This window comes from Gopherus evgoodei, chromosome 3, assembly GCF_007399415.2.
Source record: "Gopherus evgoodei ecotype Sinaloan lineage chromosome 3, rGopEvg1_v1.p, whole genome shotgun sequence".
Classification (NCBI taxonomy): Eukaryota; Metazoa; Chordata; order Testudines; family Testudinidae; genus Gopherus; species Gopherus evgoodei.
The window spans coordinates 115,015,437-115,030,279 of NC_044324.1; the positions used below are offsets into that span (position 1 = coordinate 115,015,437).

Sequence of the window (14,843 nt, forward strand, 5' to 3'; positions counted from 1 at the left end):
CTAGCACATAAAGAAGGTGCCGAATGCAGACATCATTAGCTTGTAGCCAAATGTAAATCAGTTCAGCGCAATGACCCTCAACCACTGCAGCGCTATAGATCGTGCCAGGTTCTTTTAGTTCACTATAGAATCATCCTTTATAGAGTCAACAAATTCTTATTGTCCTTTAAATTTGCCAGCAAGAGGAACTAACAAGTTTTTTTCTAATTACGTAAGAGTGATGCTGTCCAGTACTGCACAGCATTGGTAACTTGGAAGTGAAGAGTCTGTTCTGTACTGGACAAAGCTCAGCAAGTCTTAGCATAATAGCTAAGTTTTATCTTCTACGACTTCAATTTTAATGCTGTCATTGCATTTATTGGGTAGGGTAAGCACTGACTGTTTTCATTACAGTTTTAACAGGTCATGAGTGCAAGGGGAAGAAAAGATTGTCTCAAGTAGTGTGTGCTCTGTGAGATTCTCCCTCATTCAACATGGTTTTAGCTCCATTTATTGTAGTCTTTCCTCAAGGAGTCATTTTGCAAATGCAGGATTGAAAGTGCTCTAGTGCTGTGAGAAGGGTTTGGTCTTTACTGTGGAATTTGCATACATTGAGAGAGAAGGTTTGGAACTGCAGCTTTTCTGGTTTGAGTAAACAAGCAAATTCAGTCTGCATACTTTGTAAACACCTGTGTTCAGCACACTTTATGTATGAGAGAGTGACAGTGTTATTACCCTGCATCTGATGAAGTGGGTATTCACCCACAAAAGCTTATGCTCCAATACTTCTGTTGGTCTATAAGGTGCCAGAGGACTCTTTGTCGCTTTTTACAGATCCAGACTAACACGGCTACCCCATTATTACCCTTGTATGCCATCTGTGACTGCATTGTTCTTGTCACCAAAGAGTATGGATGGGGTGTCTGGGTTTGAGATTTACCTTTCTGAAAATGTTAACATCTCTTACTAGAATCTTTGAAAACATTTTTTACTAACCAGATTGTGTAACCCAGAGGATCCCAAACTCTGGTTTCAGAGAGCAGGCTGGTTACATGGTGTTGGCTTTGCTTCTTTTCAGCATCTAAGCCAGGGCTGGGCAAACTTTTTGGCCCGAGGGCCACATCAGTGTATAGAAATTGTATGGCAGGCCATGAATGCTCATGAAATTGGGGTTGGGGTGCAGCAGGTAGTGAGGGCTCTGGCTGGGGATTCAGCTCCAGGATGGGGCTAGAATTGAGAAGTTCAGGGTGCGTGAGGGGGCTCCGGGTTGGGACAGGGGAGTGGAGTGCAGGGTGAGGGGTCAGGGCTCTAGAGTGGGGCTGGGGATGTGGGGTTTGGGTTGTAGGATGGTGCTCTGGGTTGGGACCGATGGATCAGGACCACGGGTGGAGGGCTCAGGGGTGCAGGCTTGGGGCAACGCTTACCTCAAGTGGCTCCCGGAAGCAGCAGCATGTCCCCCCTCTGGCTTCTACTCGAGGCACAACCAGGCAGCTCCACTGCGCTCTGCCCTGTCCGCAGGCACCGCCCCTGCAGCTCCCATTGGCTGTGGTTCCCAGCCAATGGGAGCTGCGCAAACGGTGCTTGGAGTGGGGGCAGCATGTGGAGTGGAGCCCCCTGGCTGCCCCTACACGTAGGACCCGGAAAGGGGACATGCTGCTGCTTCCGGGAGCTGCGTGGAGCGACCCCAGACCTTGCTCCCTAGTGGGAGCTCAAGGACCGGATTTTAAATGGCTGGCGGGCTGGATGCGGCCTGTGGGCTGTAGTTTGCCCTCCCCAGTCTAAGCTAGCAATAAAAGTTAAAATATGTAATACACTTCAATGCAAATAATTGTTGTAGTATGTTATGATTGCAAAAAGGGGATGATAAAGTTCTGAGTGATCATGAATGAAAGGGGAGTGGTCTGCAAGATAATTTCTCTGTTAACATGTGAATATATCTGGACCCAATTTTGTCTTGCTAAGCCATCACATTCTTCAGTCTTCAGGTGTTTCTATCAAGAAAGGAGATGTAATAACAATCAGATTTTGCTTTTTTTCTGTCCCAGAAGTGGCTCCCCAAGGCAAAACAGCCCTTGGACAACCACATTTAAATATATTTGAGTTTACCCAATTTCCAACAAAACCAAAGTGTGACTCAAATACTTGTGATGATGGGAAGTGTGACAGAGATAAGTTCCTGAGTAGGTATATATTGATGCTCTTATATTATATTGAAAATTCTGCCTTCTGCTCATAAAATTAGTGCTCTTTTTCTTTACTTCCTAGAAGTGCCTTGTGTTCATTTATAGGCATTTAATGTGCTAAATATAAACACAAATATTGCCACTAAGTACCTTGAATATTTGTATGGTATTTGGAGATTGAAAACTTTTAAAAGGGGAAGAAATAATATGCATTAATTAGTATGTGTATTTTCTGTACATAGCATGCCTTTAAAAAGCAAAATATATAATTTGGCAAATGCTAAGTGCAATACCAATTGCCACTTGTACTACAAGCTATTAAAAATACATAATTTGCTTGCTTCCTTGTGTCAAATCAAATGCATGTTAAAGTGAGGTGGGCATATTCATTTGAAATATTATCTAACTACATGTCAATTCATGTGTCTTGTGCAAAGTACGCTTGATTAAATTAATTTCTAATTTTGCAAGCTGAAGGGAAATGCCATGCCAAAAATGCGTGGCCCTTTATTTATAGTGTATGCCAACCAGGATAAAGAATTATCTACAGCACTTAGTGGCTATAAAGCATTCTCAAGTAAAGTATTCTGTGGTAGAGATTGTCAACAGGTAAAAAGAGTGTTTAAAAGTATAACAGGAAAATACATTAACTTTTTTCAGAGAGGAACAGTGTACAGTAAGATATTTGAGAAAGATTAAAACTACTTCGATTTATTTAGATTCTTGGCATACCTGAAGAGCATTTTATCTCAGACTGAAAAATTTAAATTGGAGACTAAAGATTTCTTGCAGTCCGTTATCTTTAATTACTTTCTAGTCTTTGCTATGTGAAAATGGGCCTCATGCGTATATTGTAGCCCTATTGAGTGACCTTAATGAAAGCTCTATATATCCTAAAATTTTTCATTAATACTTTGCTGGATTATCTGTTCAGATTTATTTCTTATGACTGAATAAAACCGATTGAATGATCATTTTAAAAGTCCCTAGAAGGATTGTTTTGAGAGTCAGAACACTTGGAATTCTGCTCTTTGCTCTACCTTAGAGTTTTTGTGTGAGTTTGAGCAAGTATCGTAACCGCTCTGTGCCTCAGTTTCCTCATTTGTAAAAACAAGAATAATACTTACTGCCCTTAAGCAGTGTTGTGAGGCTAAATTAATGTTAAGTAGTGATCTTTGGATGGACAACACCATAGTAAATGCTAAATTCTGTTTGGGTTTTGCTGAGATATTGTACATGGATATTTGTGTTTAAGTTACCTCTTACTGGTAACTACTTCTTTCAGTGGATTAAAACCACTTTTATCCAGTTTGTTCCTATGTAGTGACCAGTTATAGTAGGGTCAGATTCCTGACAGTAGTATTTATCAAACCAGTTTCATTATTTAAGTAAAAACCTTTCAGCTAAAAGTATTTGGTTCTTTGAAAACTAATTTGAAGCTGCATTAACTGGACCCATTTTTGCCTTCAGGACAGTTATTTTTCATTAATCTCATAAGTATCTAGCCTTGCTGAATTGTGATTGTTCTGTCTCAGCACAGTCTGGCATTGATTGTGCTAACTAATTCTTGTCTTGCTGGACTTTATGTACTGTGGGTTATAGGTTTGGATGAAAAACACCCTTTGACAAAAAGCCAGCGTAAAGCCTGTGCACCATTTAAGTCTAATGTAAACTTTAGTGCCTTAGTGGGACTGATGTGATATATATGCATTGGCCAGCTCTATGCAAGGGGTGAAATTTACACTTTTGTTTGTGATCTCTTTTTAGGAATCTTTGGGTGAGTGTGTGGATGTTTAATTATCTTCATTTTTTATTTTATCAGATTTATAAAATTTAAGGTGAATGAAGTAGAATACGCAGACAACTCTGTGTTCAGTAACCACCCAACAGACCAGCAAAAATCTGTTGCCTAATAGCAGTGACTTGTTACTAGAAGTAGAATGAATGAATAAATAAATACATAAATGCATTTTTATTGGAAACTTTTGGGAATCTTTGTGTTTGCTTAATATCGAATGCTGATTAGTGACGACCCATAATGAATATGATTGTAATTGGTATGCTTCAAATGGTCTTTAACCTTGTTCTGTCCTGTCCATCTTACAAATGTTTATCAGCCCAAGGGTTTTGTTTGTTTGTTTGTTTTTAAAAGGGTAGCGTTTTATTTGTGAGTCCTTCTACCTGCAGCTGAGCTGGGAAAATGGGGAGCCAGTTTTGGCTTTGGTGTTGACTCTTCCATTGGGCAAAGGGCTCAGTAGGAAGGTCGCTTTATAATGTATGGTATTATTTTTCCTCTCTGAAGTAGTGTCATCCATCCCAACATTAGAGATCTATTATCGACCACCTGACCAGGACAGTAATAGTGATGATGAAATGCTAAGGGAAATCAGAGAAGCTATCAAAATTAAGACCCCAATAATAGTGGGGGATTTCAATTATCCCCATATTGACTGGGAACATTTCATTTCAGGACGAAATGCAGAGATAAAATTTCTCAATACTTTAAATGACTGCTTCATGGAGCAGCTGGTACGGGAACCCACAGGGGGAGAGGCAACTCCAGATTTAATCCTTAGTGGAGCGCAGGAGCTGGTCCAAGAGGTAACTATAGCAGGACCGCTTGGAAATAGTGACCATAATACAATAGCATTCAACATCCCTGTGAGGGGGAGAACACCTCAACAACCCAACACTGTGGCATTTAATTTAAAAAGAGGGAACTATACAAAAATGAGGGGGTTAGTTAAACAAAAGTTAAAAGGTACAGTGACTAAAGTGAAATCCCTGCAAGTTGCATGGGCCCTTTTTAAAGACACCATAATAGAGGCCCAACTTCAATGTATACCCCAAATTAAGAAACACAGTAAAAGAACTAAAAAAGAGCCACCATGGCTTAACAACCATGTAAAAGAAGCAGTGAGAGATAAAAAGACTTCCTTTAAAAAGTGTAAGTCAAATCCTAGTGAAGCAAATAGAAAGGAGCACAAACACTGCCAGCTTAAGTGCAAGAATGTAATAAGAAAAGCCAAAGAGGAGTTTGAAGAACAGCTAGCCAAAAACTCCAAAATGTTTTTTAAGTACATCAGAAGCAGGAAGCCTGCTAAACAACCAGTGGGGCAACTTGACGATCGAGATACAAAAGGAGCGCTTAAAGACGATAAAATCATTGCGGAGAAACTAAATGGATTCTTTGCTTCAGTCTTCACGGCTGAGGATGTTAGGGAGATTCCCAAACCTGAGCCAGCTTTTGTAGGTGACAAATCTGATGAACTGTCAGAGACTGAAGTGTCACTAGAGGAGGTTTTGGAATTAATTGATAAACTCAACATTAACAAGTCACCGGGACCAGATGGCATTCACCCAAGAGTTCTGAAAGAACTCAAATGTGAAGTTGCGGAACTATTAACTAAGGTTTGTAACCTGTCCTTTAAATCAGCTTCGGTACCCAATGACTGGAAGTTAGCTAATGTAACGCCAGTATTTAAAAAAGGGCTCTAGAGGTGATCCCAGCAATTGCAGACCGGGAAGTCTAATGTCAGTACCGGGCAAATTAGTCGAAACAATAGTTAAGAATAAAATTCAGACACATAGAAAAACATAAACTGTTGAGCAATAGTCAACATGGTTTCTGTAAAGGGAAATCGTGTCTTACTAATCTATTAGAGTTCTTTGAAGGGGTCAACAAACATGTGGACAATGGGGATCCAGTGGACATAGTGTACTTAGATTTCTGGAAGGTCCCTCACCAAAGGCTCTTACGTAAATTAAGCTGTCATGGGATAAAAGGGAAGGTCCTTTCATGGGTTGAGAACTGATTAAAAGACAGGGAACAAAGGGTAGGAGTTAATGGTAAATTCTCAGAATGGAGAGGGGTAACTAGTGGTGTTCCCCAAGGGTCAGTCCTAGGACCAATTCTATTCAATTTATTCATAAATGATCTGGAGAAGGGGGTAAACAGTGAGGTGGCAAAGTTTGCAGATGATACTAAACTACTCAAGATAGTTAAGACCAAAGCAGATTGTGAAGAACTTCAAAAAGATTTCACAAAACTAAGTGATTGGGCAACAAAATGGCAAATGAAGTTGAATGTGGATAAATGTAAAGTAATGCACATTGGAAAAAATAACCCCAACTATACATACAATATGATGGGGGCTAATTTAGCTACAACGAGTCAGGAAAAAGATCTTGGTGTCATCGTGGATAGTTCTCTAAAGATGTCCATGCAGAGGCGGTCAAAAAAGCAAACAGGATGTTAGGAATCATTAAAAAGGGGATAGAGAATAAGACAGAAAATATTATTGCCCTTATATAAATCCATGGTACGCCCACATCTCGAATACTGTGTACAGATGTGGTCTCCTCACCTCAAAAAAGATATTCTAGCACTAGAAAAGGTTCAGAAAAGGGCAACTAAAATGATTAGGGGTTTGGAGAGGGCCCCATGTGAGGAAAGATTAAAGAGACTAGGCCTCTTCAGCTTGGAAAAGAGGAGACTAAAAGGGGATATGATAGAGGTATATAAAATCATGAGTGATGTGGAGAAGGTGGAGAAGGAAAAGTTATTTACTTATTCCCATAATACAAGAACTAGGGGTCACCAAATGAAATTAATAGGTAGCAGGTTTAAAACAAATAAAAGGAAGTTCTTCACACAGCGCACAGTCAACTTGTGGAACTCCTTAACTGAGGAGGTTGTGAAGCCTGGGACTATAACAATGTTTAAAAGGGAACTGGATAAATTCATGGTGGCTAAGTCCATAAATGGCTATTAGCCAGGAAGGGTAAAGAATGGTGTCCCTAGCCTCTGTTCATCAGAGGGTGGAGATGGATGGCAGGAGAGAGATCACTTGATCATGGCCTGTTAGCTTCACTCCCTCTGGGGCATCTGGCATTGACCACTGTCGGTAAACAGATCCTGGGCTAGATGGACCTTTGGTCTGACCCGGTACGGCTGTTCTTATATTCTTATGATAATACTGTTTCTGACAGGCACCAAATCTGTGTTTGCTCCGCTGTGTTGCCTCCAGATTACTAGATCAAAAATAATGGCTATTTCATATGGTCAGGTATAATTTTTTGTTACCATTAAGAAAATTGCCTATATTCTGCCAAAATTATTGTTGGCTCAATGGGCTAGTTTTCCAAATATCTTTGGCCCTAAAAATTCTTCTTTGATTAACCACAAAGATAATGGGCCAAACAACACATGTATTTGTGTATTGATTCTCTTACAAAAATGTAAAGTAGTGTCAAGTAGTGTGGGTTGCAAAATGTAAACTACCTCTTAAAATCTGTATTGTCTGATGGAGTACATCTTTCAAAGATAAAATAGCTTTTTCCTATAAAAAAAATCCCATTATTATATCACTGAGAAATTTAAAACCCAAAATGAAATGTATCCCACTACAGCAAGTAAAATTAGTAGTGCAGGAGCTATTTGATCACATAATCTTCAGTGAATCCTGCCTTATCTAATGAGAACCCTGTGTGTCACGTGTTCTCTGTAGACATACTCTTAAGCCCTTTTGAAAATGTTACCCCATATCCTTTTTTCAAAACCTACTCAAATTGAGAAAGCAACAGAGGGTGCTAGTGATAAAACAAAGCTAGGTATTAGGTTTGATTATCTTGTTAATTAAATGATAAAACCCTAATAATTTCTTGTGTGTGTCTCAATGAATCTTGTGTATAATTAGACATTCTTGTTTGGACTGTAAGTGATTCATGCCATGTTTTGTAGAAGGCTAAGCAAATTATTGTCACTTTTTGTACTGGTCGATTTTGAAGTATTTCAGAGTTATAATGGGAAAACTCACTGTGATTACCCTTGGCTCACCAATGATTCCTTTGTTTTAGGTGATCAGACTTTAAGAATTTGGGATGTGAAGACACCAGGAGTCAAAGTAGTGATTCCGGGCCACCAGGCTGAGATCTTGAGCTGTGACTGGTGCAAATATGACGAGGTATAATGTGTTGTGCCAAACTACAGTAAACATTCCTAAATGAACCACTTTTCTTAAAGAGTAAAGGTCTTTTACTGCCACCTCAATGTCTTTTCAGCTCTACTGATGTGCGAGTAACAATCATGTCTAATGGCTGATTAGATTATTTTCAGTCACAAACAGGGGCTCACATCCCAGAAGAGTCATTCCTAGGGATAAATGGCATAGGAAGGACTCAATCTTTGGTTACACTGTTAGAAAAACACTTGCATAGTTTACAAAATTGTTTCTTGTGTATAAACATATTTGTAACGTACATTTCCATTTTCATTTTAGACCATGTAGGCTGTATTTTAATCATTGCAGTTTAGTCGTAATCCTGTTCTAATGTGTCTGGATGTGTGGTTTTTGTTTTTTTTAATAATCAGAATTTGCTGGTAACTGGCGCAGTTGACTGTAGTTTGAAAGGTTGGGATCTGAGGAATGTCCGGCAGCCAGTATTCAACCTCGTTGGCCATACTTATGCTGTAAGGAGAGTAAAAGTAAGTTTAATTCTTTGTTTTACCCTGTCAATGGACTCCAGTTTCTATTAAAGTGTCAGTGATGCAAACAGTATATATGTAACTAAGAACTAGAAATAAAGAAGCAAGTAAGCAGGTACCCAAGATTTTTGCTTGTTTAATTGTTCACAGACTAGTTATTCTCAGAGTACTTCCTAATGGTCCACACATACAACATTTTGACTTTCAGAATAAGTTTTTGAGGTGCTGTGAAAGAGAGTAGCTTCAAGAGACGATCTTTTCATTGTAAAGGGCTCCACAGAATGAAAAACTTAAAGAAAGCCTGGTCAACTTAAATTCTTCATGTAGTTTCATCTGAAACTACTATACTCCCACATTCCTTTCTTAAATTGTTTTGTTTTATTTCTGTGTGCTGTTTAACAGCAGCTTCTTTCCACTCTAGCGATAGCAGCATGTGTGTAGAATAAGGCTTAGAGATAGCTGAGTGTGCATTTGTGTGTGTATAGAAGGGCTTGAGGAGCCTTAGGCATGAAAGGCACTAATTAGGAGCAACAAAGCCACCACAAAATTAAGCTTGCAAATGAGTTTCCATTATAAACCCAGTTTTTCCTCCCTTTCTTGCCATTGGCCTCAAAATTGGTGGCTTAGTACTGTAGCAGAGGTAGAACCTTCCCGTATCTCCCAGTTTGAAGTGAATTAGCTCTGAACTGTGGCACCCTAAGAGTAGAGGGGTTCAGAAAATTCAAGTCTATTTTCCTTGCCACTTTGTGGCTGGAAAAAACTACCCAAGGTTACTAGACTCTCCTAGTTGATTTCTGGAGCACAGCTCTCAAGATTTTTGACAGGTTCTTAAGATATTAAATAGTAATAGCACTATCAGCTCTGATGAGTTATTTTTGATGAATCAGGAGCTCCATGGAACAATATGTGAGATCATGGGGACGATGAGGCCGCTCTTTTGTTGCCTTTAAGTCTCCTGCTCTTACTATTCATGCTCCCGAGGCCCATGGGAAAGGAGCTTTCCTGCAGACTATAGGAAATCTGGGGGATGAAGGAGAATGGAGTGACGCAGGTGTCCTTGCCTTTTCTGTGACCCGACTGAGGTCTACAAGAGGGGAGCCTCCTCAGTGAGCCTTAAGAGTTTGTTGACCCACCTCACAGATCGTAGGAGGTTCATTGGGAGCTACCTCTAGGTCTCTGTGAACTTCAGTTTGTGTTTGTCTTTGATGAGCCCTGTTTGGGCTTGTCAGGAGCTGGGCTAGCTTATTTTGTCTTGTAGGAATTGGGGTTTGCATTGTCCCTCTTTCCCTCCCCTGATTTGATTCTTATGTCTCACTGTGGAGGAGATGGGGGGGAAGAGAAGCGTTAGCTGGACACCCCTCTCTGGGGCTGCAGTACGGCAGAAAGCAAAGAGAGATCATCCTCTTTGCTGACCTTAAGCCTCCTACCAGCTGCACATTCCAGCCCTTCTTGTAGATGGTAAGAGGAGAGCTCAAGTCCTGTGGACATGAGTAGGTTGATGTGGAGTCCCACCCCATTCACCTCCTTGCCACTGCAGGAGGGGAGCGATGAGCTTGGATTCCCTCTCTAGGTTTTCCTTTGAGAATCAAAGGAGATCTGCTGCATCAGGATTACCCCTCCATGGTGGGTGAGAAGGAAATGTGGTTAGCAGATCAAGGGAATGCTTTTGTCTCCTCTTCCAACACCATGACTACACCTCCTCTTCCAACACCATGACTACACCTCCACTCATTTTCCTCTCTTCCATCTCCACACCCCTCAATATACATCTGAGGTCTGCAGGAGCAGGTCTCCTCTTTGGCAGATCTTTGGACCATTTAGAAAAGGAAATTCCACACATACAAATCTTTAAAGGTAAAGTAAATTACCAGGCACATCAGTGATTAGTATGTGTACTGCCTTTCAAGGATTTGAGATTTTTGTTAGAAACCTAGGAAATTCCCTGTTAAGATGCCAGAGCTGAGATGAGCAATTTTTATCCTATTTCTCATCCCTCTTTGTTGCAGTTTTTTGGATGTGCTCATTTCCACAGTTCATACTAGAATTTAATCTATAATATGCCGTGCATTGTGGGGAAATGTATTAGACTTTTGTGTAACTACCAGTTTTCAAACTTCACTCCAATCTTCTTAATTAATAAAGGAATTTCAGGACAAAGTATGGCTTTGGTGCCAGCGAAATCTATCTTAAATGTCTTCTGAAGTGTGATACAAATTTGGGTATGTTTTGCTGTAACTGAGCTGGAAAAACCGAAATGGTCACACAGCTTTACTGAAACATTCTTTCTAGCCTGAGAGGGCATTCAAAGTGTCAGCCCAAGGTAAAGTTTAATAGCCTGCTGTATGACTATCTCAAAGGAAATACCTAATGGAAACACTGTCAGGTCCTTAATTTATAGTAGTGCTGCAGGCAACCACTACAATGAAATGGATTCCTACCAGTATAGTGTAGCTGATTACATATTGTTTAAAGCATAATTGCTAAAGCTCAGTGGTTAAAGTAAGCAGCCTGTTTTGTTACAGTGTGTTGTGGTATTTTCCTAAGCAGTCTTAATGAAGATAACTTTATTATTTATTTCTGGAAAGTTGATAAATATGTACCTAAGGTTTTTGCATTGTCCTTTTTTTTCTTTCTTGCAGTTTTCACCATTTCATGCAACTTTATTGGCCTCCTGCTCCTATGATTTTACTGTGAGGTAGAGTGTCTTTTATTACACGCGAGTAGGAAGAGAATCTGTTTTTGACTGTGTCTCATATATAAGAGATGGAGTATGTTTGTTATGCCAGTAAAAAAAATGTTCTAAACTGGGCACACTTAAGTGTTTGCTGTCAGGATTATTATTCATGCTTTCCATTTTCATGAGCTGACTACAAATGCATGGATTCTTTAAAGGTTATCTCAGTAGCCCTTTATGAACTATATCTGCCCTAACAGATGCTGCTTGTGAACATTTTCCTACCATTATGCTGAACAGGATTTTGTCCAGTTGTGATGGTTTTTTTTTTTTTTTTATTAAGAAGGTAGCAGCAACCGCTTCATTGAATATATTTGGGTAACTTATCTTATCTTTTTGTGACTTATTTATATTTAAACCTGTTGTGAAGGAAAACTTCACACACACTCACCCTTTTTTTCTTTTTTTTTGATAAAGCTCAGTCTTGCATGCTCTTTTTCAGTACATGCCTGAAGAACTTTGCTACATCACAGGTCCTTGGACTTTCATGATATTTTTAGGTTTAAACCTATTGAATTGTACAATACAGTAGAACTTCAGTAACGGTAACTTGGCTACATCAATAAAACTGATGGTGCTAGTAAGAATTTTATAAGAGCACTGAAGAGAGGTGTCCTATTATTAAGACATCACTCTCTACAAGCTATATTAATTTATGATACTATACTATGAAGTAACCTACTAAATACTTACATTTACCACTCAAGGGTGTGTTTTGAGGTGTAATTAATTTTTATGCTGTAAAGCGGATTGAAGATGTTATGTTTAAATACTAGGGCTAAATTTCTTCCCCTCCTCCCTCACTCCACCCCACCCCCCAGATGATGTGGTAGAAAACTCTTCTAATTTTCCAAATTCCCCATTTTCCAAAATCATTCAAAATGTAAGTGATGCTTTAATTTAGATTGCAGGCTCTTTGGGTGTCTGTTTTCATTATAGTCTAGCACGAGGGCTCCCAGTTACTGATAGGAGACCTCCCAAAACCAACCACAATACAAATAATAAAAAATTACATGTTCTATACATCCTGATGTTGTTTTTCTAAATAATAGCATTAGCCATAGTCAGCTGACTCCACTCGACTCCATTTCTGAATAACCATTCTTAGCTATAATGGTATTGATGCAGCATTGAGACACAATATTGTGAAAAGTTGCATCATGAGCAGGACTGGCGCTAGGGTTTCTCGTGCCCTAGGCGCACGGCCATTTCGCCGCCCCCCACGCTGATCCTGCTGCTCCGGTGGAGCTGCCACAGTCACTCCTGTAGAGGGTCCGTTGGTCCGTGGTTCTGGTGGAGCTGCCGCAGTCATGCCTGTGGGTGGTCCACCGGAGCCGCGCGAGGAGCCGACCGTCTGCAGGCATGACTGCGGCAGCTCCACCGGAGTCACGGACCAACGGACCCTCTGCAGGCATGCCTGCGGCAGGTCAACCGGAGCCGCCTGTCACCCCCCCGGCAAAATGCCGCCCCCCGAATAATCCTGGCGCCCTAGACGATTGACTAGGCTGCCTAAACCGTAGCGCTGGCCCTGATCATGAGGCTGCAGTGTTCCAGGTACCATTAAAATTCAGTATATATTGAAACAACTTTACGGCAAGACCATTCCACTGTACTGGAAATGCTGCAGTTTTATGTAGAGTTCTTATATTTTTAATGCTGTTTAGGTCTTTAAGCTATTACCTTATTTCTTCATAATATTTTTATTAAACATATGTGGTTTGTGAAATCAAAATATATAATCATTTACCAAGTCATTCTGTCAGGACAGAAGAAGTTAAGGAGGATGGGAGCAGGGAGGAAAATATATACAGTCCAGAATAGCAGGGCAGTGTAATACAGTAAGCCTCTTATCTGTTGTATACACCTCTGTCAGAATAGTCACAAGGTAGGGAGAGGAGAGAGAAGAGAGGCTAAAGAAAAGTGTAGGGTGAAGTCATCTTAAAATACTCAAAATAAAAACCAACGTCACTTAATATATAGATACATTTAATCATCCCTCACAGAACAAGAGAAAACCAAGACTCAGTACAGGAAAAGTGGGATATATGAGCTTGAAAAAGAAACAGACTTGAAGATATGATTCCAAAGTGGATGAAAACTCCATGCTTTGACCTAGAAAACTAATAAGCTGTTTTATGAGTTAAGTTATTTTTAACTAGGCTAACAGCAGGCATCACTGGAGAGAACAGGCTTTCAGACCAAACTAATAACACTTCTACGTGTCTGGCAAGCATTTCTGAAACAGAAGGAGAAAAGACTGTTTTACAGAGTTCTTTTACCTCTTAGGTGGTTGTTTTGAATCCAGATCATGTTGACATTCATGCAAGGTATTTACTGTCTGGTGGCTGAAGCAATTGACAGTCTCTATCCAGTTCTTAATGGACAGGTGTTCATTGGAACTAACTGGCTTGCTTGTTGGAAATATCAGCAGAAGGGAAAGGTGGTCCCTTAAAAGATTGAGGGATACTAGCAGTTAGTGTAAGGAAGCTTAAACCTCTGGTGCCAGTACTGTATCTGTTCTCTGGTTAGGATTCCACACACTTGTATTGTCAACAAGCTTCAGTTTTTTATTTTGTATTTGTTTTGAACTAAGAGCTATCTAAATGCACATGGGATAGGAGACTGAACATTTGATAAACCTTAAAATTATGTACTAACTGGGGAGGGGAGGATTTTTCTAACTAGACTCTAGCACTCACAGTAGCAAATGCTATAATTTTGAAATAAAAAAAAATGTAAAAATGTGCGTACCTTCAGGAGACCGATTTAAACTGAACTTACTCATATGGTCAAAAAGTAATGTAACTATAAACACCAAAACCACAACGTTGTTCAGAAACGAAAAACATTTCTATAGAAAAAATGTGTTATTGCAAAACTCTAATATATTGGTTCACATTGAAAAGAACCAATGTTACAAAGAACAGGAAGAAATACAGTATAGCCAAGCGTACAGACCTTTTGTTAAGGAGGTGCTAGTTGTCTCTATAGTTAAAGTTGAAATGAGTTTTGTACTTAAAGCAGGGATTTGACTTCTTTGTTACATAAGAAAAATACAGTACATCCTTTCCAAAATTACAGCATTTACTCTGAGTATAGAAGTAGAATTAGGTGAAGTTTGTTTTGATGAATGGCTAATTCACCAAAATATGTAGTTTTGCTTGACCAGTTTGCAGAACAGTTTTGGCAGAACTGAAAAATTGAAATGTTTTGGTAATGTCACTATGAAATGGTTGGTTTTAACATTACTGAAACAATTTAATGTTTTAGGGTGAGGTCACAAAATGGGAGGAGTGGAATGTGGTGGTGCTTTCCTTATAACTTCTAGCCCGATTATTAGGACACACATTGCTACGTAGGTATCCTGTGTTTACTGCTCCCCTATGCCTGATGTGGAGAAAGGATTTGAACTTAGGGTCTACCCACCTTGCAAGAACGTACCCTAACCACTAAGCTATGG

General features: G+C 39.7%; 1 protein-coding gene across 2 annotated transcripts in view; it reads left to right on the forward strand.

Moving 5' to 3' along the window:
* Positions 1-14,843, forward strand: part of PEX7 (peroxisomal biogenesis factor 7) — a 78,367-nt gene that overhangs the window by 19,824 nt on the left and 43,700 nt on the right. For both annotated transcript variants that reach the window (XM_030556402.1, XM_030556401.1), the window contains 3 exons: positions 8,022-8,128; positions 8,536-8,649; positions 11,289-11,344. In XM_030556402.1, coding sequence (XP_030412262.1) covers positions 8,022-8,128; positions 8,536-8,649; positions 11,289-11,344 — 277 coding nt within the window. The remainder of the gene's footprint in view (positions 1-8,021; positions 8,129-8,535; positions 8,650-11,288; positions 11,345-14,843) is intronic.